Below are 26,280 nucleotides of genomic sequence, written 5' to 3' on the forward strand. Positions count from 1 at the left end.
CCCCACCCAGAGGAAGCCTACTGCTCAGCACACCCCTGCTGACAAGGTGCACAAATGCCTTTGGAGCAGACACAGCCTCCATGGAGCCTAAACAAAGGTATTAGTATCAACACAGCTCAAATATCTGCTTGAAAAGCCCTCTGTCCCTTGCTTCCAACTTCTGCCTTGCTACTCTCAGAAGTGGAGAGAAAACCAGAAATTGGGTAATACTTTTCACTTCCAAACAAGCAAATTTTAACCACTGAAATAGGATACAAAAGTAAACATTATTACATATTTCTCTATCAGGAGTCTCATGCCTTCTGGGTTACTAGATCGATACTCAATTTTAGGCAAATGAGACCAGTTGTGAGAAGCAAATGTGGGCACAGAAATTCACAAAGGTAACTGCCACATGGTGCAACTATAAGAGGTAGTGTTCCAAGATGACTCAACAACTCCCTGTTCTGAGTAATTTATAGGAGGTCTCCTTAAGCTCAACAACTTGTCTTTGCAGATTGTATTCTAGAAGATTGTCTACAACTATGGTCTAAATTTACCACGACAGCTCTGGGGTCTCCCCAAGTAGAGCTCTCTGCCTCAAGATGGGTTTTTCTACACTGGGACGAGAGATGGATAGTTCTTCCATCAGAGGTGGCCTTAGGATGTGAAAGTGTCCAGAGGGAAAGGTGATCATTCATTTAGATTCTGGCTGAACATCTCCTAGGGCCCAACACTGTATTACTGGTGGCAGGCATGAAACAAGTAGCTGAAGGAACTTTCAGGCTATAATTGTAGGGGGAAGAGCAGCACACAGGTAACTATTATTTATCTATTCCTTCAACAGAATCTCAGTGCTTATCTGTGTTCCTAACACTGGCCCAGAAACAAAGAGGAAACAGATGTTGTCCTATCCTCCAGCCATTTCTAGAAATTGGGAGGAGGCAGATATGTGAAGGCAGGGTTGTGGCAGGTGACTGGGATATTAATCTGTCTGTGGGGACATGAGGTGGGGAGGGGACAGTTCTGCAGGAGGGGAGGGGTGTGTATCAGGCAATGAATGCTTCATGCCAAAGGTGATGGCTTTAGCCAAATCCTGAAAACCGCAGTATTCAAGAAGTAGGATGGGATGGAATAGGGAAGGAAAAGGTACTGGAAACAGAAATAGGGAGGGGGAAGCACAGCTCTGCAGGGAAGTGAGAAATGGGCTGAAGAGCAGAGCAGGGACCAGTGACTGGAGCACCACCTACTCTGCCCAGAGGGTGTTTTCTTTGTGAGTCATGGGCCTGCAGTCCTCCATGAAGAAACAAAATCTAGGTCCAGTACCTCCGGAACTATTTCTGAACTGAACTGGAAGAGAGGAAGGGTTGAGGGACTGAGTTGTCACTTTCCAGCTTTCCTCTCCCTTGGACATCTGCTGAAGAGAAGCTTACAATCTAGAAAAGCTGGTGTGATGATAATGAGAATACCCCAAAAGGAGAGGTAAAGTGCCCCTGGCTCTTCCCAAACAGATAGTGTTCTTGTCAGAAAGACATAAGGACTGAGGCAGGACTGAGGTCAAAGCTGTGATTTGGAAAGGTGTACAGAGGTCTTGAAAGCCTTTTGGAGGACTTCTAGTCAAAAGACACAAAAAGCATGAGTTCTACCTGGCCCATTCATTCATTTACTTAACACAGAAGTGCCCACAGCATCTGAGGAAGTCCCAATTCCTGCCTGAGCCCAAGGAGCGCCTGGTCCAGCAGGTGAGATAGACCTAGAAACACACGCAGGGTGTCCTCTGTAAGCAGCAGTCACTGACTGAGTCCCCGAGGAAAGCGAAAGTCACAATAACATAAAAACACCCACCAAAGAGCTGGCTGCTCAAAATATCAGTGTCCACCTTAACAGTCCTCTTTCCCAAACACTAGCATTTACTTGGTCCATGTCTTTGTCAGCTGGTCGTTTTGACTGTTGGGGCCATCTGGCATTACAAGGCAAAAGAAAAAAAATACTCCCCAAACAGCAAACATATTGCAGAAAAGTGCAAATATTGCAAAAATGAACATAAAGCAGAATTTTAGAACGCAAAGTTGGAGAACCGCTCAAAGCAGCTACAGATAATCGAAGAGTTGGTGGAGTTATATCAGTTAATGAAAACAGAAAAATGGAAAGGATGATGCTGTTAGAGGTGCTTCAGAAGAGCAAATAATTAAGAGAGGTCGTGGGAAAACTGAGTCAGCTCTTAAATATTTTTGCTGAACTGATCCTCTTTACGATAGAAAGGGCCCTTTCTGATCATGCTGCAAGTTACTTGTGACCTGAAGAAGGCTCTTCTATTGTGTGACTGAATGACTTTTTTTGAAAAAAAAAAAAAAAAAATTACAACTCCCCAAATCAATAATCCTTCTCTGTTCTAAGAATGCACATATAGTTGGAATTATAACCTACATGTTGTTAGTCAAAAGCTAAGCTAAGCAGCTCATGTTTATAATTTTTAGTATTGTTTTTCAAGGTAAAGTTCTAATCAAATCCCCTCTCCCCCATACTTACTTTGGAATTTTGGTCCCCATTTTAAGTGAATTTTAAAGCAGCCTTCTGAAAGCACACTTATTCGGTGCTTCTCTGAAACATTCCTGCCCCCTGTGGTTAAAATGCGACATGACGGTGGCCATAACAGGCATGAACAGAGAGCAGGGGGAGGAGAGAGACTTTGTACTTGCCATGGCTGGGGCAGGAAGGCTTCCAGTGGAGGAAACACAGAAGCCTTTCCGGCAGGCCGAGGACTCAGAAGTCCCTGGAACAAAGCCTGTTGGTTGGTGGAAGTAAAAAAAAAAAATAAAAAAATAAAAAAATAAAATAAAATAAAATAAAATAAAATAAAATAAAATAAAATAAAATAAAATAAAATAAAAAAATAAAATAAAATAAAAAAATAAAATAAAATAAAATAAAATAAAATAAATAAAATAAAATAAAATAAAATAATAAAATAAAATATAAAATAAAATAAAATAATAAAATAAAATAAAATAAAATAAAATAAAATAAAATAAAATAAAATAAAATAAAAATCAATCGATTCCTAAGACACTGGATCTAGTCTTCAAAGCCGCCATGATCTGGCTTTCCAAAATGAGGGTCCATTTTCAAAAGCTACTGTGATTACAGGGAACACAAGTTACATTTCTCCATTAAAAAGGACTTTGGTATTTTAATTTTATATTGTAACTCAGGTTTCAGGATAGTGAAGTGGTTAACTGCCCAGCGTCGGGCCAACCAGAGTCTGAATTCTGGCTCAATCATTCATGGTTCCTGAGAACTGGGGAAAACAGTTATTACCCACCTTCTGGGGCTGACATGGGGGTTAATTGGTGACAACATGCACATGGGATCAGCTCAGTGCCTGGGCATGTACGAAGTCCTCATGTCTTTTAAGATTCCAACGGTTACAAAAATTATTTCACCCCTTGGGAGAATGCTCACAAGAAAAACTCACACCCATGGGGATGTTTTCTTTATCTCATCTTCTTGTTTCCTTTCTTATTAAAAATTTATTCATGGATAAAATTAAAAAGCACACAAAGGGCTCTATAAAATCATACCACAAAGACTCTAAATTAATTTATAAGCCCCAAGACTCTTACTGGTATATTGGTAAGAACAGCTCATTACTAGCTAAGGCTGGGCAGTAAGTGAAATGACTGTATGCAATTGCTAGCATGTCCACTGTCTGCCACTCAAGACAGTATCTGGAATATGAGTGGTGAAAGTGATGTTGTTATGGTGATCGATTTACAAAAGAGAGTCTGTGCATATGCACTGCTCTCGTGTTAACTTATAATGTGGCCATGAATGAGCGTGACACACCAAGATTCTCCACTGTTTAGGACACCTGGTGAAGGACCCAGCTGGTTCTAGCCAACCTGGATGAGTTCCTATACATGTTGGTCCCTTTCTTCCAAGTTCAGTGACAAAACTTTCACTCCAATAAAGGATAGCAGAAAATATTTCTTTAAAAATTACACAATTTTACCAAGTCTATCTGGGACTGAATTATTTACAGTAACTTCATCTATATGGAACAACTCACAAAATCTAAATAAGGTGCTTTTTTTAAGTCACCAAACAGGCTCGAGCACCAAGAGCTCATGAACCTTCTCCACCAGTGTTATCGACTGTATGTTTGTGTTCCCCTCAAATTCATATGTTGAAACCCTAACCTTAATGGGATGGTATTAGGAGGTAAGGCCTTGGGAGGTAACTGGGTTAAGAGAGTGGGCCCTCATGACAGGATTCGTGCCCTTATAAGAAGAGACTGAGAGAGTTTGCTGCCTCTCTCTCTGCTCTCTGCTATGTGAGGGCACAGCAGGAAGACAGCCAGCTGCAAACCAGGAAGAGGGTCCTCCCCAGAAGCTGACTATGCTGGACCCTGATCTCAGACTTCATAGGCACCAGAACTGTGAGAAAGAAATTTCTGTTGTTTAAGCCATTCACTCTATAGTATTATTATAGCAGTCCAAACTGACAACCAGACACTTTGCATTAAGTACCTTTAACTCTAATTTTTAAACACAGTTTTAACAAGCTCTGAGCAAGTCATTCCTCTATTCAAAAACGTTAGTGGTTCCTTTTTGCTTACAGAATAAATCCTACACTCTGCCTTGGCACTAAAGGCACTCCAGGCTGTGGCCTTAGTTTCTTGACCATTTTCCCTTCTAGTTCTTACTCTGTATCGTCAAGCCCAATGGGACTACTTTCTATTCCCTGCACACAACCTGTGAGTTTCTGCTCAGTGCCTTTGTTTACACTCCTTTGAATTCCACATGCCCATGAGCCTCCAAAAGTGCATTTCAAATGTTACTTCTTTCATGAAGTCTTTCCAGTTCTTAGGTGAAAGGAATCCATCTCCTATGAGAATTGCTTGTATTTTACTGTGCCATTCTTATGATGCATCACGTTTTCCTTTGTATTTTATAAAAATATAATATTACATAATATTTATATTTTAATTACAAATATTTTAACAAGCACCATTAAAGGCATGATTTATGATTAATTTACATGCTTTCTTCTCTAAGTGCTTAACACAGGATTTCCCATAAAATATACAGCAGGAATTCAATAAATGTGTTGAATATATGGGAGGATGCATCGTACCAATCCTTCTGAATCAGAGGGAAAGGAAACACAAAACAGGTTTATGTACAGAGTAGGTTCTGAACACATGTAGCATTGCACTTACATGCTCATGTGGATATTTGTGCCCACATGTAGCTCAGGGTTCTCTTGACTGGTAGTTGTTTTTTTATATGAATGTTCAACAACAGCATTACTGTATTTTATTTTTTTAGGAATTAATATATTTTTTATTTCAATTTTATTCTGTATTGGTTTCAGGTGAACAGCATAGTGGTTAGACACTCATATACTTTACATAGTTTCCCCCCACCCCAAAATTTCCAGTATGCATCTGGCACCATGCATAGTTATTGCAATATTACTGACTATATTCCCTATGCTGTACTTTACATCCCTGTGACTATTTTGTAACTATCAATTTGTCAATTTTTTAAAAAAAGATTTAAAAAAAAAATTTTTTTTATTGATTTTTAGAGATAGAGGAAAAGAGAGGGAGAGAAAGAGAGAGAAACATCAATGAGAGAGCAGAACATTGATCAGCTGCCTCCTGCATGCCCCTTACGCTGGGAATATATCCCGACTGGGAATTGAACCAGCAACCTTTTGGTGCACAGGACAATGCCCAACCAACCGAGCCACACTGGCCAGGGCCCAATTTGTGCTTCTTAGTCCCTTCACCTCTTTCACCTAGTCCGCCAACCTCTCAGCCGTCTGGCAACCACCGATTCTCTCTGTGCCTATGAGTCTGTTTCAATTTTATTTTGTTCTTTAGATTCCACATATAAATGAAATCATACGGTATTTGTCTTTCTCTGACTGACTTGTTTCACTGAGCATAATACCCTCTTGGTGCATCCATGCTGTTGCAGATGGTAGGGTTCTCTTCACTGGTTCTTGACCATGGTCTGTCTCCCTTCTTTGGCAGACACTGCTTGCAAATCATGCATCCGCATGTCATTAGAAAAGTACTGCGGACACAGCTAGAACAGGTGTTCTCAAAGGTGGCATTTCATATGGACTATAATCAAACACTTGGTCATTCAATTCCTTTCTGGCTTGAATGTTCTGGTTCCATTCCTTCTTTATATGGCATTTCAAGGTGTGGTTGGTTACCTGGGGTGGGCCACGGCACACACTTGAGTTCTGGTAACCTCCACTACAGGGACTGTGTGGGGCTTCTCTAGTCCCCGTGTCCTCAAATAGCTTTTTCAAATAGCTTTTTTTGGTTTATCCAGCACTATCCATTTCTCAATTAAACATACATTGTTTTCCTCACTGAATCTAAGTTGTTTTAAATTAACTTTATTCCATCTTAGAATTATTAAAAATATATGATTAGTTTTTCCTTGCTCCAAGATATGTTTGTGCTTCTGAAAATTGACACTGGCTAAGCAATCCATAATTATTCATTCCCAATTCAAACTATACTATCGATGCACATTTGTATTTCCTGAAAGTGGTGAAGCAGGAAAAGTGGTGAGTACAGGCATTCTAGGGGCATAATTATGTCATTAAAATGATAATAACCTGGGCCTAATGAAGTGTTTTATATACACATTTGTAATGAATTCAATTAATACCAACAGAACATTCTGAGATAACTGTCATTTAAAATATTCTAACTATTTCCATTCTCCCCTTTCCCACAGGGAGAGTGGTCCCATTCCCAGTCCCATGTCCCGTTAAACCCATGCAAGAGTTGTAGCATGAAGACCTGAACCACCTTGAACCTCAGAGAGAGACTGAACCTTGCACGGCAGCAATCTCCTCAAATAGAGGGTGCTTCCACTGTTGGGGTGCCACAGAAATAATTCATTTTATCACCATCAAAAGGGCTCCAGACTTCTGAAGCGATGTTCTCAAAAAAAAAAAAAAAAAAAAGAAAAAGAAAAAGACCAGTTAACTAGGTCCCAGAATCATCATTGTAAAGTGAGACAACTTATCATTTGATAAAGCTGATCTCTAAACAGAGGTTCTCTTTTCCCCTTTGAAACAGCCTCACAGTATTTATTTGAAATGCAACTTGGGATGAACAAATGAGAGAGTCTGTCATTTATTTCCCTCTCTAGATCCACTCAATTATCAATGGTCTTCCTGTACTTTCATCCCCAGGCCACCCGACCTGAGACCAGTAAGAAGAAAAACCAAGGCCATTTTGTTTGTACTAAGAAATGTAAACTGTTTGATAGAAGAATGCATTACCAGCTAATTAAGAACAATTAAGGAGGGCTTCCTGTGTGCCAAGCACTGTAAGGGTACAGTATGCCCAATACCTCACTTATTAGCAAGGCCGTTCCTAATGTGAGGGCACTAGTCTCCATGCATTTTCATTAGCATCATGGAAGCAAAAGACACAACATAGAGCAAGAAACTGGAGACTACAGTACCCAAAGTAAATCATTTATAAGCACGCAGACAGTAAGCACCCAATGCTGATGGAGAGGAAGCAAAGGGCACATCTTTCTAAGAGATCAGACAGCCTTTTCTCTCTGCAGGTCATCTGGGACTTCCAGGCAACAGGCAAACCTGATTACATGTCTCCCGCCCTGGATACCGCCCACTCTCCTGATCTATTCCTGCTTTGTTCACTTACTGCTACTATTGAGGGAAACACAGAGAACAACTCACAATCTGACAGAACTAGGACAATAAAAGCAAAAGCAAAGCGACAAACATCATTCTGAAGCCTGAAGATCCACCTACCTCATCTTCGTGACACTCAAATTGATACATCCAAAAATTCTCCATCTTTACGGGTGCTTTTTGGGTAGCAGGGCCAGCTCTGGTGCATCCACCTGGGAACTGAGGCTGACTCCTGACCCTCAGTGCCCAGTAGGTGGATTGTTTCCACTGGTGTTAGATGCCCCAGTCAATAATGCAACTTGTAACAGGAGCTGTGACTGCCTCCCAGGGTGTTTGACCCATCCATGTTAACCCCTCCCTGCCCGAGTGTTGCAGGCAATCGTGCATTACTGGTGGAGCACTGTCACCTGATGTTTCTCAGGAGGGGTTGGCCTACTCCTTCTGGCAGCGACACGTACTATTTCTGGGGAAAATAAACTTGGTTCTGAGGTGCTACCAGAAACTTTCACACACTCTAAAGTCTGCTATGTTTATAGAACTTGTGAAAAAAAGCACCCAGCTCATGTGGAAGGAAGGGGTGGTAACTGAGAAAAAGAGGTTCTCTCAGGACCTGTGTTAGAATGCACCTGGGCATGCTAAGAGGACATTGTGGCCAGCAGGGCCTGGACTTCTTGGGGAAATGGGAAACTGGAAGTGGTCCCTCACCGCCTCTTCATGTGTGCTAAGTGCCTCCAACATCCTTGCACTGCAGTCTGAATGAGGGGTGGGTAGCAAACCAGCTACCGAAATACAGAAAAGAAAGTTGACCCCAGGGTGAGCATGGTATAACTCAAACCAAGAAGTGAACCCAAACTGGGTTCAAGAGCTGGACCATATCTGCTGGTCCTCAGCAGACTAGAGGAAGGTCAAGAAATATGGGTGGAGCTGGGCTTGAGGGAGATCATGGCAACTGAAGTGGGCAGGGTGGTTCTGAAGGCAGAAGACAGGAGGCAGACAGAGAGATCTCCCAGAGCCAATCTACCTCAAAGATCCATAGCAATGGGGAAGTGTGTGGATGCGTGAAAGAGGAAAAGCACAGAACACCCAAGAGACTGTCTTAATCAACGGCTCTGCCTTCTTTCTCTCCAAACTCTTTATCAGCATGCTGACAGGTCTGAATCTACTTGTTCAGTTAATGAGTTGTGATAGGGTCAAAAGGTAGAAAAAAGGAAGCAAAAGACTTAATTGATAGCTGGAAAATCACCCATGCTGGTGGACAGTGTCCTGTGCTGTGGACAACTCTGCAGCAGAGTGGGAAGTGGGATCAGAGGGAGGTTGTCCTTGGGCCCTTTGCTCTCCCTTCTCCCTTGATCCGCTATTTCTGACCACTCTTGCTGGCAGTTGGATTGCACCTGCTATAGCCCAGGTCAGTCTAATGCCCCATTCAAGAAAGCCTTTTTCAAAAGTGAGCAGTACAGGAGGTATTCCTTCCTAATTTATAGCACTGGGCATCAAAACACTTTCATCTTTCCACTTATTATTTAAAAGATAGAAGAATCTCTGGGTGTTGATTCACAAATATCCAGATTAAACACTCCCTATCATTTATTTCTCTCCAGCTTACAGGTGAAGCCATTTCCCCTATTGTCACTCTTAAAATGTGGTTTAGATTCATGAACCACTCAGGACAGGCTAAAGCCGTTATAATCTTCCCTGCTGCTGTGGAAAGCTTGCAATTTTTTCACTTATTAACCAGAGAGCCACTATCACACATAAGACTTAAAATCACCAGACTGCAAAAAACCCTGCTAGGCCTTCTGGAAAGTTATAGAAAGTGTGTACAGACAGTGTCCTGTTGGTGTAACAATTCTGAATTTTCTCTCTGGCTCTCTTATTTTTATTCTTTTCTTCCCTGTAATGTTCAATCTACACCCGAAACCTGCTTAATTATTCACCACTGCCTTCTCCATGCCTCATCAATAATGGATAACACTCAGGATGGAAAACTTCACCCGCTGAAGGAGGTGGTTGAGATGGCAGCATGAAGAACAGGATCCACATGCCACTCCCGAGGGAGAAACCAAGGCACCAAGATGACAGCCAGCCTCAAGGCTCGTTCTCTCATGTTCTCTCTGCACCACCAGGACCCCTCACCTCTGTGCCTCTCGACCTGTTTTGCATCATGGCACATGTCAACTGCAGAAGCTCTAGAGCCCCAGATGAAGCTACCTGGGGTAAAGGCAAGAGCTCAGTTCACCCCATCCCCCAAATTCAGGGAGATCATCAGCACACTGGTTGAAAAGCTCTGCCTTAACTTAGCAAATTCTTTTGACACTGGTGGTCCCTTGAGAATAAAGTTAAAATTCTTCTCCTTATGAAGAATCCACATGGACATGCTTGTTCCTTCAGGACAATCCCCCCTCTTTCCTACTTTCTCAGGCCCTCCTTAGCCCCAACTTTCTCTGACACAGCCACCTGCCTCATCTCTGTGCTGGCTCACACACCTGTTCCCTTTGGCTTTGTTCTGTCTGTCATTTCAGAATCTGCAGATTTGCCTATTCTCAGCCAGACAAAATAATTTCAGCCCTGGAGTTGGGAATGATCGACAAGGCCAGCAGATGCTGTGTCCATAGGTTCTAAGCCCAGCAGCTCTTTGCTGGCAAAAGGTAATGACAGATACCAAACATGTCAGGCAGGCTTCTCAGGTGGCCCTCAATGATCCCCACCTCCCAGCATTCACACCCTTGTGCAAAAGACTGTGACTTCCATCTTGCTCTTAGATGCTACGGTCTGTCTTCTTGTCTTGCATACTTTGTTTTGTTTTGTTTTTGTTAATCCTCACCTGAGGATATTTTTCCATTGATTTTTTAGAGAGAATGGAAGGGAGGGAGAGAAGGAGGGGGAGAGAAAGAAACATTGATGTGAGAGAGACACATCAGTTGGTTGCCTCCCACATGAGCCCCAACTGGGAACAGGGATCAAACCTACAACCCAGGTATGTGCCTTGACAGGGAATTGAACCTGTGACCCTTTGGTGTGCGGGCTGACGCTTTAACCACTGAGCGACACCAGCTGGGTTGTCTTGCATACTTTTTTAAGTGAGCTGCCATGTAGGAGAGTGCCCATGTGGCAAAGAACTGAGGATGCCTCTGGCCAAAAGTCAGTTGGGAACTGAGACCCTTAGTCCAACAGCCCATGAAGATCTGAATAAGCACATGAGCTTGGGAGCAGTTCTTTCCCCAGAAGAGCCTTAAGATGACCACAGACCACTGACACTGTGACTGCAGCCTCTGAGAGAACCTAAAACAGTGAGGCAGCTAGGCCATGCCAGATTCTGGACCACAGAAACTGAGAAAATCAATATGGCTTGTTTTATGCCACTAAATTCTGGGCAATTTGTTACATAGCCATAGATAGCTATAGCTAAAACACCAAATAAGGCTTCAGATGAAAGCCTGGAGAGCAGGGAAGCTTGGAGGTCTGGCTAAGGGCTCAACAAAGGACCAGCCCAGAGTAGATCACAGACTCTGCACAGGCAGGGCCTATATCCATTTTAGCCAGAGTCTGAATCTCAATTGCTGCTGTATTCCTGGTGTCCTGCACAGTGCTTGATTTATAGGAGGAGCTCAAAAATATTTGTTGAATGAGTGGATGATAAATTGAGACAAACTCTCAATTTGTCATGATTCCCTCTGGCTCACTGGCAAAATGATAAACAGCAGAGCTTTGTGGCCAGGTCCTGTTTCTTATTCACAGATGATATCCTGTATATAACTGGTGCTCGATTAAACCCAAAATTGTTGGCAGGGTAACAACTGTAACAATTATAACTAAACCCAATCACTTTATGGTACTTTGCACGGTGGGTGGTTGAGAACAGCACATTATTCCTTTGATATCATTCACTTGTCTAAGGAGAGGTGTCCTATCAGTTTCTGGGGTCTGCTTGGTAAAATACGCTCGGGCCCATTTTTCTGTTCTAACAGCAGATACTTTGGTTCTAAGGTTATGCTTCTGGATAAGCATCTGGGATGCTGACCTGGAAGGTCTGCCAGCCAACTTTAAAAACATTTATATATTTTTATTGACTTTTATAGAGAGAGGAAGGGCAAGGAAGAGAGAGAAACATCGATATGAGAATGAAACATCAATTGGCTGCCTCCGGCATGCACCCTACCGGGGATCAAGCCTACAATCTGGGCATGTGCCCTGACTGGGAATTGCACTGGCAACCTTTTGGTACACAAGATGATGCCCAACCAACTGAGCCACACTGGCCAGGGGCAGCCAACTTTTTCTAAAATATCTGAACCATATAAGAGAACAAAGTTAGTTTTAGAGCCAACACTGGGATGTCTATTCTTCCATAGGAGGCCAGGAGAACAGTCAGATAAGAATGCACGGAGACTAGTTCTTTGCAGGCCACAAGTGGACATAGAGTGGAGCTAACTATTTCAGACACCCCCTCTCGAGCCCTACTTGCCGAGGATATATCACATTCCAGGTAGGAATTGATCCACTTGAGAAAATTAGGCCCCAACACAACATAAATTCATCTTAAAGCCTGTCTACTTGAATTCAGATCCCATTTCAACTCCACCCCTTGCTATCCAGATCCTGGAAAAGCTTTGGCTGGCTGGAACTCCCTGAGGAGGTGTGGACTGGCAAGATGAAATCTCTCAATTCGGGATACCTTAACAGTAATCCTTCATGAACACGGAATCCTCTAGCAGCAGAGCAGTTCTTTTCACTCGCCCTTGTAAGCCTGACAACACAACTGCAAGGCCAACAGGATAAGATGCCGTTAACAAGCCTTAATGAATTAGCATGTGCACTTGACCTTGGTCAACAGTTTCCTAGCAACAGCCCCCCCCCAAAAAAATCCATGTAAGCTGAGACTGAATTCAGGGCAGGGGGAAAGGGAAAAAGGACCACAGGGAGGAGGTGACGTCAGGAAATCAAGATCCAGATGAAGCCAGGATGTTCCTCCACCCTCTTTACATCATCTTTCTCAAAATTTAAAAAAAAAAAAGGTGGGCACAGAGGTGCAGATGATCAGTGAGGCAGGTGTTAACATCAAGCCCTCACTTCCCAGGGATCTGACAATATCTCCTCAGCAAGAGAGTGGCTGGTTCTGACTAAGAAGTGTTAGTGCTGAACCGGTTTCCTGCCTCAAAATACTTTCTCCAATTGGTCTTTGGAATTGAAGATGCCAATAAAAGGTAAATGTTATCTGAAGGGAGTCATGTATGTTGCTATTATCACTAATTAGCAGTTTTGTTTTACTTAATTAGACCAGCTCTGGAAGAAAAGGCTGACAATACATTACTGCTTAAGGTGGAAGTGGAGAGTTCAGATCATCCGAGTGCACAACCAGGCCTGGCAGGACAGTAAAAGCCCGGGAAGGGATCTGAGCTATGGGGCAAGCAGACAGGAAACGCCAGCTTGGAGAGGGTGAGGAAGGAGCTCTATCAGCCAACTCCCCCTAACTCAGTTTGCCATTGACCAACCCTAAATGCTATGTGAGCTTTGACCTATGGAGGCAACGAATACACCAAACTTGTGATTATTTCACATTTCCACAGAGAACTCAACATCTGCAGTCACTTTCTCCCACAGTCATCCTGGGAGATAAATCTAATAACTCATTTTACTGATGGGGAAACTGAAGCCAAGGAAGAAAGCAGGTGACCAACTCAAGGTAACTGTAGCAGGTCAACCATTGGGCAGATCTTTACATATGACAACCACTTACAGAGCATTGGCTCGGTGTGACTTGCTTGAACACAGAGGAGGGTAAGGCACTATGCCTTCAAGAGCCTGACAGTGAATTACAGAGGCAACAGGCTAACACAGGAAAGACAAGTAGACAGCAAGAGGGTACAGGATCAAGTGTTCAGCTGCAGCTCACAGTTTAAGTTGGTGGTGATTGATCTTGACTGGGCCTCAGAAACACTGACTCCAAGGTCCAACCTCCAGATATGCTGATCAGGAAGGCTGGAATCCTGGAATGTATCGATTTAAAGCAGGGCCCTGACTGTACTGAATGGGAGAATGTGATCTGGATGGAGGTGAGAGCCAGCGTGGTAGGAAGTGTGGAATGGAGGCAAGTGTGGATAAGCAGAAGTAGATTTTGAATTTTAAAGTACAAGGCTAGTAAGCTGTGTGTGTGTGTGGTCCTTACATGCCAAAGGAGCCATATGGTCTCAGTCCAGTGGGATCTATCTGCCTGGCCACACCTGGACTTTACACTAGGAAATTATTTCCTAGGGGAATCTCCCTATCTTTGCCTAAGACAAAGCACATTTCTCATCCAGGATGATTAGCCTTCTAAAGCTCTGTGAAATGTGCTGAAGACAGTGACTGTCAGGCTGAGGCTACTGAGTCACATGACCCAGCTATTTTTAGCCATCCCATTTGGGAAACTGAGGTCAAAATGCCCAGGTTGGCCCCAAACCTCCTCTGATCTATTACCAGCCTGACTTAACTCGTGTTTTGGTGTCCCACTGGCAGGGTCTGACCAACTCAAGAGATCAACCAGGCATGCCAAGCTGGCAGTTAAGAGACTGTTTCTCAATACGGGAAAAAGCAGGGGAGAGAAACTGCCAGTGGGGCTCTTCAGGAGAGTGAGGTAGCCTTTGTCAAAATAAAAAACCACCCTCTCTGTGGCTGCTCTCAGGAAGGTGGCCAGTGAAAATTGTGTTTCAAAGAGAGTGGATGGAGGAACTACATTTCCGTATTAAGAACATGTTGCCAGTTGCACTTGCAGTGGGAGTATTTCTTCTCATTTTGAAGATAATCACGTTTAGAGATAAATCACATTTCAGAATTCCCCAGGACTACACAGGCCCAGAATTTAATTGGGTTACATATGGAATTCAATTATCTCTGATAAATCTGTTCCCCTCCCAGCACCTTCCCTTCCTCCCCTCTACAGCCCCAGTCCACTTAGCATAGAAAATGTCCAGAGTGCACAGTGGGGGAAGCTGACATAATTCTTCTAAAAACCCCTGGGAAGTTTTTTGAGCCCCAACTTATTAAGAGAGCATGTCAGACACCCAAACTGCGGCCCTGTGTGCTGCATTTCTATCTGGAGAGTGGTAACAAAATTCTCTCCGGCTAAATTGTCCATTCTCTTCCCTGCTGCTTGTCCTGTCACTTCTCGGCACAGCTTCACATAGACACTGACTAGTGAGACAATCCATTAAAAAGTTGAGAAAGATTCCTCTTGGGAGTGGAGTCAGGTGAAGCGAAAAAATTGGAGCCTGGGGGTTTAAAAAAACCAATCTTTCCCATCACTTATTTTCATGACACGGAGCACAAAGTAATTGGAGCCCTGGCCTTCTGCTGTGCAGATCATTGGACAGGTTTGCTCTGCTGATTCCAACATGGACGAATGTCAGCAGGGAGGCACCTGCCCAGCCCTGTAAACAGGGCCTGCCTGGAGCTGAACTGACAGGCGAAACTCTAAAAGTAAGTTAAAGAAATCAGAGATAATACTTTAAAACCAGGAGGAGAGCGCAAAGGCACATGCTCTCCTACTTCCTCTGGTTTTCTCTGGTTGAAATGAATTATCTGCTCTCCAATGGAGATATCAAGGCCAAGCCTTTTCCTTTTGAAGTTGTAACAGGAAGATCATTACATGTTTAAAAAGTTACTCTGGTCACATCAGGTCCTCACAGTTCATAGAAAAATGGCTCATTTTGTTGTTTTTGTTACTGACAACTAAATTCTCTTCTGTTGAGCTTTACTCTCCAATGGCAGAGATACGGCAATTTATTGCTGATCCTAAGTTGTAGGGTGAGCCATTAAATGTACCCCGGTAAAGGAAGGCATCTTGAAAACATTTCCTTTTAAAGGTAAAAACCAGGAACCTAAATAAGTACACAAACCCGAGAAGTGAATGCAGCCACGTGTGACCTCTGTGGTCGTTGGTTTTCTTCCTGCTATCCTTCCACCTGTGTTCGGTGGCTTCCCAGCTCCAGCCCATTCTCAAGCCCACAGCTCCTGAACACTTCAGGCTCTGCATTGTCAAAGTGCAAACCCATTTTCCAATTAGGGCTCGTCACCTTAAGTGGAACAGCCCCAGCCTTGACCTACTTTCTACTTCTTTCCTCTGATGTGTATAGTGTAAGCCATGAAATTAAAATGGAAAACTCAGAACACTTACCTCACCATGTAACAGTTAATAGAACAGTCATTTTCTAAAAAGTGTGCATATAATAAGCATAAGTGTTTGCCTTTTTCTATTTTTTCAAGAAAACAGTAACAATGAAAGGATCCCTCTGTACAGTGAGTGACCTCTGAATAATGATTCCCAACTCTTTTATATTTTTAATTTAAGGCAAAGAAATACATGAATGTAATTTTAAACGTCAAACAGTACTATCTAGTTGATAGCAAACGCCGAGGCCCTTTTCCCTCCTTCTCTCCACTCTTAAGTCTTTTAGCATTTCTTCCAGTATTTACTATGATACTCATAAATAGAGCATTATACTGGCTCACCTCGATTTTTCAATATGAGACTTGGCTTCTACTATAAAAGACTAGGATTTGCAGCTTTTGTTCTGCACCTTCCCTTACCCTCTCAATATTACAATTTTTGGTTAGTCAATATTCAGTGTTTGTACTCTGAAGACTATTCATATGCTGTTCCCTGCTGAGACACATACATTGTATTATTGCATTTCTTGCCTGTATAACAATTGTTTTTAGTGAGAAAACTGAATTGTTTTTTCCATTCGTTTAGTTTTCTGTGTAGTAATCCATAATTCATACCAAACTCTCCTAAAACAATCTAAGATTCCCCTCAGTACAATCATACCAGGAAACCTTTCATTTCCATTCTTTCTGGAAACCTCCCAGTTGCAGCCCTCCGAGCTCTGGGCCACACTGGATTGGCTGCTGCCTTGGCCTGCTTTACGGCTGTCATCTGGGATCTCCATCCCCATCATCCTGGGGAGTCCCTTTGCCTCTTTCCCATGCTGGATCCCATTTCCCAGATCTTGCATCTTCTGTCTTGATTTATGCTCCCGTTTGGGGGGAGGAAACTGTCTAGCAGCTTCCTGAGAAACGGTGTAAGGGAGGTATATTATCTGGGACACTGCACATCTGAAAATATCTGTAGTCCATAGTCACACTTAATTGGAAATTAGACTGGATGTAGGTGTCGCAGTTTTTTGAGGAGTCTAACACCATCGTGATTCCCGATCATTTGTAACCCGCTCTTACCTTTCTGAAAGCCTGCAGGCTCTTCTCCTTCTCCCTTGTATTCTGAAATGTCTGTGGTCTCTTTTATTTCATTGTTCTAGGAACTCAGTGGGATCTTGTAATCAGGAAATCCTCATGTTGTTTGGTTCTAGGAAACAACCTTTCATAATTTCTTCATTTTATTTATCTATGTTTCTACTCCTTTCCGTACTTTGGCCCTAATGGTTCTACTTTCTCAAGATTTCCTCTACTTTGTCTTCTAACCTTCCTACTGAAGGATTTTTTTTAAATGTTTATTTTAAATTTCTGCTGTCATATTTTTTAGTTAAAAAGTGTTTTTTGGGTGTGGGTTTTTTTGTTTTTGTTTTTTTGGAATTTTCTTAAAAAAGGCACCCTATTCTAATTTAATGACTCCCTTATCTTCTCTTTCCTTTCTGAGGATATTGGCAAGTATTTTATAGTTTTCTTCTGCTCTAAGCAGTGCTTTTATTTCTCCAAGTTCCCTTCCTCATTTGCTTTTTGTGCGTCTTTGTCTTTCATGTTAGAGAAGTTCTTCCAACGTCTGGTGATCCTTGGATATCCAGGTATATTTAACAGTGTCACAAAAAGCCCATGCATGGCAGTAACCTTTACCGTGGGGTGATCTGGTGGGGACCCAGGTGCTATGCTTGGAAACCCCCAAACATGAGTATCTGTAGGTATCGTCTCTTGGTCCTGTTTTCTCAGAAAGGAATATCCCACCCTCTGCTGGGGCTTGGGGTCGGGTGGGTTCTAAGTTTGACAGCTAAGAACTCTAAGGCATTCTGAGTCTCACCGCCTCACAGACCCTACGCTCCATTAGGCTCTTCATCGCCACTTTCAGCTGTGGCTTGTCTCCAGTTCCAGCGCTTCCCTGGATCAACCTTTCCTTAGAGTATCTCCCATCTTCCGTGGGCTGGGGGAGGAGTGGTAGCCGGGCTACACAAGCTGGACAATGGATGGGCTCTAACCTCGCCTATGAGAGATTTTCAAACAATCCTTATTTCCCAGCCATACTCCTGCCATCAGAGGTATCTGGTGTCTCAAACTCCCAAGCCTTTCTTGGGGGTCCATAGCACAAATCCTTACAGACACTGAGAGAGTAGAGGAAACAGAAACCTATCAGTGTATTTGTCAGGATGGATCAGGCTATGCTATGGAACAAACCACCAAATCCCCAGGGTTGATTCCTCTCTCACCCTGTGTGTCCACAAGGTCAGCAGGGAGCCCTGCTCATCACGGTCACTGGGGACCCATGCTGACAGAGGCTCTGAGTCTTGTGACAGGAGGCTTCAGAACTATGCTCTTCGCTGCTCGTTGCTCCTATTTCATGGGCCATGCCTAACTTCTAGGGGACAGGGAAGTGTGGTGCAGTCCTCCCTGTGCTCGGAATAGGAGGACAACTGGAAATTCTGGGGAACACTCCTGTCCACCAGAGCCAGTCACCACTTTCGTGTTCCAAAATTTTGTGGTTTTCGGCTGCTGCTGTTTCCTCTTTCTCTTGGTGCTTGTGGCTTTATATATTTTTATTATTTCATTGTCTTTTTAGTGGAGCTTTAAGAGGGAGCAGAAATAAACACCATTTAGAGCTGCAGAACACACCAAAGTAGCCAACACCCTCCAATTAACACTGTGTGCTGCTACCATCCATCTTTCTGATCCTTCCAGGACTCTGGTCTCTACTGGGACAGATGACTTTGTTGCCTGAAAAGAGATCAGTAGGCTGTGGACCTTTTCAGACCTGGTCACTCATTAACAATATTTTTCAAGAAGGGGGTTGGGAGGTAGTTTTCAAACACACATCTGGGAAACAGAAAGTCTTTACTAGAAGCAAAGCACTAATAAGCATTTTTAAAAATTTTAGAAAGCAATTATTTTCCCTCAGTGCTGAACATTCTAGTACGTGTTCAGTAAGTTCTCACTAATGAGCAAACCTATCTTCACTTTCTGTATAAGTCATCAGCAAGCAAATGACAGTTTGCTCCAAGTGAAGAGAAAAATGCTCAGGTTCCAAGAGAATTAAAAGTAGTGTTAAAAGAAAGCTGAGCTATGAGCAGTCATCCCTGTTTTTTATGTGCCTCACTACAGCTTCTGGTCATGCCAATTTGAGAATGCACTGCTTTTAGAATAAGAATTGTGGGGCTATTTCTCCAGATCCACTGACCATAACCACAGCAGGGCAGGCTCTTTTGTTAAAACCATACCTGTGCTAATAAAAGTTAGTTAAGTCTCAAATCCATAGATATTACATGGGGAAACTGCCCAGGGGATACATTTTTTTCCCCTTTAAATCAATGATTCTTAATCTTTTATACGCTTAAGAATCGTGGGGAGAATTTACAAAACAAAATAAAACAAAGCCAGAAAACAAACAAAAAAACTAAGATCCCAGATCACTGGGCCCCACTTAGGTAATCTGATTTGGAAAGGAAAGGCAGTAATTTGTATTTTTAACAAGTACCTCCCAGACTGACTTCAGACCACACTCTTTTTAATAGTGCTTTTCATTTTCTACATGGACTGAGCATTCAGTAAATATTTTTTGATGCTTAGGTAGAAATTAACAAAATGTATATATTCTTACTCCCCCCCAATGATTACCACCAAAGAGGTAGCAAATGAAGGTCTTTCCTACAAATACGGCATGACAGATAAAATACAACCCACAACTGGCTGAAAACTGAATGGCAGAACACTTTAAAGCACAGGTTTTTGGTTTTGCTTGGTATTAACTATTCATAACCCGGTAAGCTCTACTCACCAATTTCTCAGCATCAAGCCGAATTTCTGATAGTATGGGTTTCTAAAGCATTATCCAATATTCTACAATTCTATTTTTGGAATGACACATCGCGGGAGAGGGATAAGTTGTTGTCTTAGTATAAATGAATAAATGAATGAAAGCAAGCCCTCTGCCCTAGTGCAGGCTGTGCTGCGGGTTCATCCTGAGCTTGCAGAGCTAGTCATTTCAAGGAGCTGGTGTACATTGAGAAAGTTGAAGGAAGAGGCCAGCATCTGGACTTAGTGCTCCCGCAGCTTTTTCCAGATTTCTAAAAGAATGCAGAACCCGGCCTCTTGCCAGCTCCCTACTTTTGAAAACCTTCTCCATTCCCACTTCATTTGCAAAAATTTGTGGGTTCATTGTGATGCTGCAATCCCTCCCTCCTAGCCTGGAGGAATCTGGAAACAGCTGGAGGTCAAGGGAAAGTCTAATGTCAGCACACCTGTTTCAAACCTTTTGGATGTGAAGTCTGGAAAACAGAAGAGACACAGACCATCCTGGAACTAACTGACCCAATGCTGCCCCTTGCTGGGGAGCACACAGATCCTTTCCGGCAGTTTCCACCTTTCCTTAAAGGTGCCAGAGATTTAATCAGCCAACAGCAAATGTTGAGTGTTACTAAAAGAGGAGGTGAGCAATACCTCTCTGACCTGCACAGCCCTTTTGGTATAAGTAAAATGAACAGCTTCTAATAATGGTTTCTCACCCCAAAAGATATACTGAGAAATAGCCTAGTGCAATCATAAAATGAAGAATTAAATGAAATTGAATTTAACCTCCTGACCCTTCCTTTACTCCAAGCTCCCATTTTAAATGAAACTGCTTAAAAATTTTTCAAGAGAATGGAAAGTGAGAGTCGGAGCAGAAAGAGAATCTTTATAGCTAGGCAGTGGGGCAAAGGTTAGTCTTGATGTATTTTGAAGAGATTGTGACACCGAAGCTTGCCAGGTTATCAAATTTCTTAGGTATTTCAAAAATGAAAAATAGAATGTTGACAGGGACAGCAATAGCTTTCTGTAGCTTTTCACAAAGAAGCACAATTCAGTTTAAAACCAAAAACATGTCTTTTATGATGCGAGAAGGACACCCTGGCACCTTAAATTAAGCACTTACTGAAAGCCACAGTGAGGCACAGGTGGGTGAAACACTGCAGAAACTCCTGGCAGAAAAGGGCTTCAAAATATTTCCTCCAAAAATGCCACACTCTCTGTCCCAAACCTGTCAGCTGTTACTTTAAACCAGGGGTTCTCAAACTGTGGTCCTGGGACCAGCAGCATCAGCATCACCTGGGAACTTGTTAGTGACAATGTCAAACTTCACCTGAGCCCTGTGATCCCAGAAAACAGCAAAAGTTAAGGGCCCCTCACCCTTTACTGTTTTGGAAACAGCTTACTGCAAAGAACCTCCCTCCCCATATGACTTAGGTAAGACTCATAGGTGCCTGCTAGTTTACCTATGACAAAGCCAGGCACTGACCCTCCAAATTCCCATTCTTTACCTGACAAACGGTTGGCTGAATTTGGATTAATCAGGACAAAATGCTTGTTAACCAATCTTTGGTTAAGCTTCTCTCCTTTCTCCAGGCCCTTGAACTCTGGCTAGTCTACAAGCCCTCCTCAGCAGCCCCTCCTGACAAGAGGCTGGTCTCAGGTTAAAACATTTTCTCATCTGCAATGCATTCAAGCCATGCTTTCTTCCCACTTCCTCCTACCTGTCCTTTCTAGCCTTGTTTACTCCTCCCTATAAAAAGAAACCCCTTATTGCCTGACCCTAAAGACTCCTGCAGGTCTTAGAATCAGAGATGGTCCTATTGCTAGTCCTCCCTCCCCAGTCCCCCATTACAATGGCACTTTGCTCCCTTTTGCAATAATCCTTTCCAATAGAGTCTCTCTTTATTTAATCAGGACTTGTTCTTTTATTTGACGTTAGGAATACAAACTCTCAGGCCCCACCCCAAACCTTCTACTTGAGAAAGGAGGTAGGGAGGGCGTGGGTGGGGCTGGGGGTGGGGGGCTGCGTCTAGAAATCCATTTCAAAGTGCTCTAGGAGCAGTTTGAGAACCGCAGATTCACAGCAATGCCTCTGGGGTCTGATAAACGCATTCAACACTTCGACTCCCAGCCGCCTGGGTTTCACTCGCGCCTAAGTGCAAGCTATTTCTGAGGCTTACTTACAGCGGGCGCATGTTTAGCAACCCCACAGACCCTCTATATCCTAAAGTCATTTCCCAGTGACAAGCACGGCCGCACAGCACTCGCCTCCCCTCTGGTCGCGCCGAGCACGCCCGAACCCGCAGGTACTTACATCTCCTTCCCCAGGCCTCTGGTCATCGCAATCTCTGGTGGGGCTAATGTCCTGGCGCATGACCCAGATGGGCTCTTTGGGCTCGTCGGGGGTGTAAGGCGAACGGATGGTCCTGGTTTTCACCTCCTCGATGGCCTCCTTGATGTCCTTGATGGCCAGCGAGATAGCATCCCTCTTCTCCTTGCTGTACCGCTGCACCGCCTCGCCGCCCGCGGGGCCCACGGCCCGCTGCTGCCCAGCCGGCGCTTGCGGCCCAGGGCTGTCGGGGCGGTCCCCGCCTGGGCTGGAGGCGCGCTCCAGGTCCTGCTCGGCCTCCGGCATGTCCTCGGCCGCCTTGTCGAGGCTCTGCGAGCTCATGCTCTGCTTGACCTCGGCCACGATCTGGTCGATGTCCTCCTCCTGCTCGTAGCTGTCCATTCGCGGGTAGGGCGCGAACTCGGCCTCCTTCTCGGGGCTGTCGGACTCGCCGTCCGAGCGCTCGTCATAGTGGTGCAGCCGCGCGCCCAGGGCCTCCTGGCGGTACGCGGCCGCCTCGTCGCGCTCCTGCTCGTACAGCTGCAGCCCGTCCGGCGCGTCCAGCTCGGGCGCGTCCCCGATCTCCTCGTACACGTGCTCCTGGAGGCCCCCGTAGTCGGCGTAGGGCTCGGCGTAGGGCTCGTCGTCGCCGCGGTGGAAGAGCCGGTGCGTGTAGACGTAGCCCGAGTAGGCCGCGTTCATGGCCTCCTCGTGCTCCAGCGAGTGGAAGTGCAGGTGGTTGGGCAGCGCGCGGCGGTGCGCGGCCTCGGCGTGCTCGGCCTCCGCCTGCTCCGTGTACTCCTCCGCCTCGGGCCGGAACTGCACGGCGTACGCGCTCTCGTCCTCGGCGTCCTGCGCGCGCTCGGCGTCGTCGGCGTCGCGGGCCGCGGCGATCACGTCGCCCTCGGCCGTGTCCGTGTGGTTGTGGAAGCCGCTCTCCGTGCTGGCCGAGCGCGCCAGGCACTCGCCGCGCTCCTCTTCCTCCTGCGGCCCGGGCGGGGCGCGGAGGTCGTCGACGGCGAGCCCGCGCGGGGCCCGGCCCGCATAGCGCTGCTGCCGCCGCCGCTGCCGCCGCCGCTGCTCCTCGTCCGCCTCGGGGCGCTCCAGGTCCGCCTCCACGGACTCGTTCACCTCCCCGCCCGCCGCCTCGTCGGTCACCTCCACCTCCGCGGCCCCCTCCGAGTGGCTCATGGTGGGCGTCGGGGACGGCTGGGAGACGGGCTGCGCCGGCTCACTGGGCGCTCATTTTGCTTCACCGGCCTAGAAGAACAAGAGGAGGAGTGGGGTTCAGTGGCTCAGGCTGGCGTCGGAGCGAAGTGCCGAGACGGCCAGCAGAACAGCTGCTATTGATCCCTTCTGAATCTGGGCCAATTTTTTAAGAAACGATTGCACACTTAAGCTCAATCTGACAGCACCTAGTTCATTTCTTCGCATCCCGAATTGAAATTTCTAATTATACATCGAGTTGCTTCCTTGCCACTGGCTCCCTCCCTCCCTCCCTCCGCCAGCCCTCGGACCCGGAGCCTTTGCTTTGCACCGTGCGTACTGCTCGGGCACATTTCGGGCGCGTGTGACTGAGGAGCACCACTGAACGGCAGGGCCGAGTGACACACTGCCCATCTGCCTTTATAAACCAGGATCCTAAATAACTTTAGAAACGATTCTTAAATTTCAAGGAGGGGGGAAAAAAAACACCTCGAAATGTTTTGAAGCCATTGCTATCAATACAAATAAGCAGCCGTTCTTCGGGAGGCTGTCAACCGCAGCGGCTTCTCGTCCTGTCATTACTGGCTGTTACTTCCACCAGTGGCTTCATTTTCTGCGCTCCGCTAGAAGACGGGACTCATTTCCTATAGCAGGATGTTAATGGCTGTTACACAGGAGGAGACTCCGTGGTCAGATAAGTTTGGGAAATGCTGACTTAGAGTTGCTGTTTCTTTGTGAATATTCGTGGGGAGGAACGTACAGGATTCGGGGTGTCCCAAACTTGTTTGAGGAGGAAACATTCTGCCCCCCCCCCAATAGAGGTCAGAGTTCTGACAAAGACACTTAAAGAAACAATGACTAGCTCACTTCCCCCGTACACCCTGGATCTAAAACATTATGAATTACATAATTTTATAGCCAGAACCATTATAGCCAGAACTGAAAAATGTGGCCAATCTCTGTACACATTTCCATCCTGAGAACAATGACTATGAACTAACTATAAGAAAGCTGTCCAAAAGCAAGTGTGAGTCTCCATTCAGACTTTGATGGATGGTTAATGCTCTGAACAGAAGAGGAAAGGATTGGTGCTGGAGGCCCCCTGGTTAAGTGGCCTCCGGTGAGTGGATCGTGGAAAATACAAAAAACGAGTGTTCAATATAACACATGGGCAAGGACAGTCTACCCATGTTTCCTTTATAAGCATTCTCTGAAAAAGACAACATATTAAAAACTATTATGTAGCTAAGTCTTGAACACAAAGCAGGTGTTCACAGAGCTGGATACTAAACATACCAAAGACTTCTCCCGGTACTGTTGCTCTGTGGAGTGTCAGCTGTGTGTGGTCAGTGTGAGAAATACAGTAACAACCATTTGAAGCACCCAGGTGGTCAGCAGTTCATGATAATCACCTGTAGAACTAACCAAATTTCTATCTTTAGTGAAAATAGATTTTTCTATTTTATATGCATTAGAAAGAAATTTTAGTTTATTCTGCGTTATAATTGTATTTGACCAGTGAGTGGTGCCCTCATAGCGCATTTATTGATTCAAAGGAAATGGGATTTCCATGCAAGTGCGTACACTAAATCATGGTAAGGAAAGCTGCAAAAAACCCCCTCTTTTGGGGAAAATACTGCTACAGTAATGTAGTTTGGTAAAGTGGAGCTTTATATTCACTGAGTTTCTAGTCCCTTCCCAAGCCTCAGGGGAGTATTTATGCATGGAGTGTTTATATTTCACATATTACCATGGTTTCAAGAATATAATTTGAGTTGTGGTATTGACAGTGTGCTAATTAATAACAGGCACTTATTTGAGGAATTTCTCTAGGACAGAGGCAGCTAGGAACTTTTAAACATGGAGCTGACATTGGGGGTCATGTCCATAGGTAGCACATGAGAGAACTGTTCCCCATACCCTGGCCATTTTGAGGGTGGTATTTATAAAAGAATATTAAGGCTGTTTTTAAAGAATCCCAGGTTATTGTGAGAATACATATTAGTACAACCTTCTTGAAAAGCAATTTGGCAAGATGAATTAAAACCTCCTAAAGGTAACATATCTTTGCTCCAGTAATTTTACTTACAGAAATCTCAAAAACAAAACAAACAAAAAACCCAACCCTCAGATGTAGACAAAAATGTTTCTCACAGTGTTTCCTTTACAAGCAAAAATTATAAATACCAAATACTAAGCGCTAACATTAAGTACCAAATACGTACAGTGGAACCTTAGTTGTCAAACTTCATTCATTCCAGAAGGCCTTTTGAGAAGTGATTTGTTAAAAAATGGATTTTTTTCCCCATTAGAAATAACGTAAATTGAATTAATCCATTTTAGATCCCTAAATACAGTGGTGCCTCGGTTTTCGAATGTACTCTGTTCCGGAAGAACGTTCCAGCTCTGAAACGTTGGAAAACTGAGGGATCTACAGCCGACAGCTAGGCCTCAGGATCTCACCCTCAGCGGAAGCCTCTTGGCATGTTCGACTTCCGGGGCATGTTCAAAAACCGAAGCATGTTTTTCCAGGTTTACAGCATTCATACCCGAAATGTTCGTCAGCGGAGATGTTGGAAAACCAAGGCACCACTGTAATTCCCTGTCTTAACCTTTCTAATATACAGTACATGTCTAATGTACTGTTTAATCTATAAACAAGCACTGTTTCCTTAAATTTATCGAACACCCCCAATTAGCCTTAAACGAATCACTTTCAGCACTGGTTCCTGGGGCATCTTTCAGGTGGTCAGTTTGCAGCATCTTTGTTTTTTCACATATCAATGCCTCCAAAATGCTGTCACTGACTAACTGCTTTTCGTTTATCCAAATCAACAGTTTTTCTCCCTCTTCAGTGGCCTGAGATCCTTGTTTTGTGAGCACTTTCAACCCTAGCAGCATAGGCACTCTTGATGGCCTCTTTATGTTTTAAAATTCTGCTAATTGTCCATTTCACCAGCAACAAAAGCAAAAAGAACCACAAAAATATTCACAGCACAATATCCTTGAGATGTTGTTAACTCGAGGTTTAGTGGTAACTGGACTCACAGTCTCTCCTTTGTGGCCTGAGAGGTGCTTTTTGTGAT

The 26,280-nt window shown here is 44.3% G+C and overlaps 1 protein-coding gene across 1 annotated transcript in view; it reads right to left on the reverse strand.

Moving 5' to 3' along the window:
- The window catches only part of APBA1 (amyloid beta precursor protein binding family A member 1), a 59,598-nt gene extending 36,419 nt beyond the window's left edge, over positions 1-23,179 (reverse strand). The window contains exon 1 of the mRNA XM_087823169.1: positions 21,974-23,179. Coding sequence (XP_087679295.1) covers positions 21,974-23,179 — 1,206 coding nt within the window. The remainder of the gene's footprint in view (positions 1-21,973) is intronic.
- Positions 23,180-26,280: the final 3,101 nt, after the last annotated feature.

Source organism: Miniopterus natalensis, chromosome 12 (assembly GCF_054644295.1).
Source record: "Miniopterus natalensis isolate mMinNat1 chromosome 12, mMinNat1.hap1, whole genome shotgun sequence".
In the NCBI taxonomy this organism is placed as follows: Eukaryota; Metazoa; Chordata; class Mammalia; order Chiroptera; family Miniopteridae; genus Miniopterus; species Miniopterus natalensis.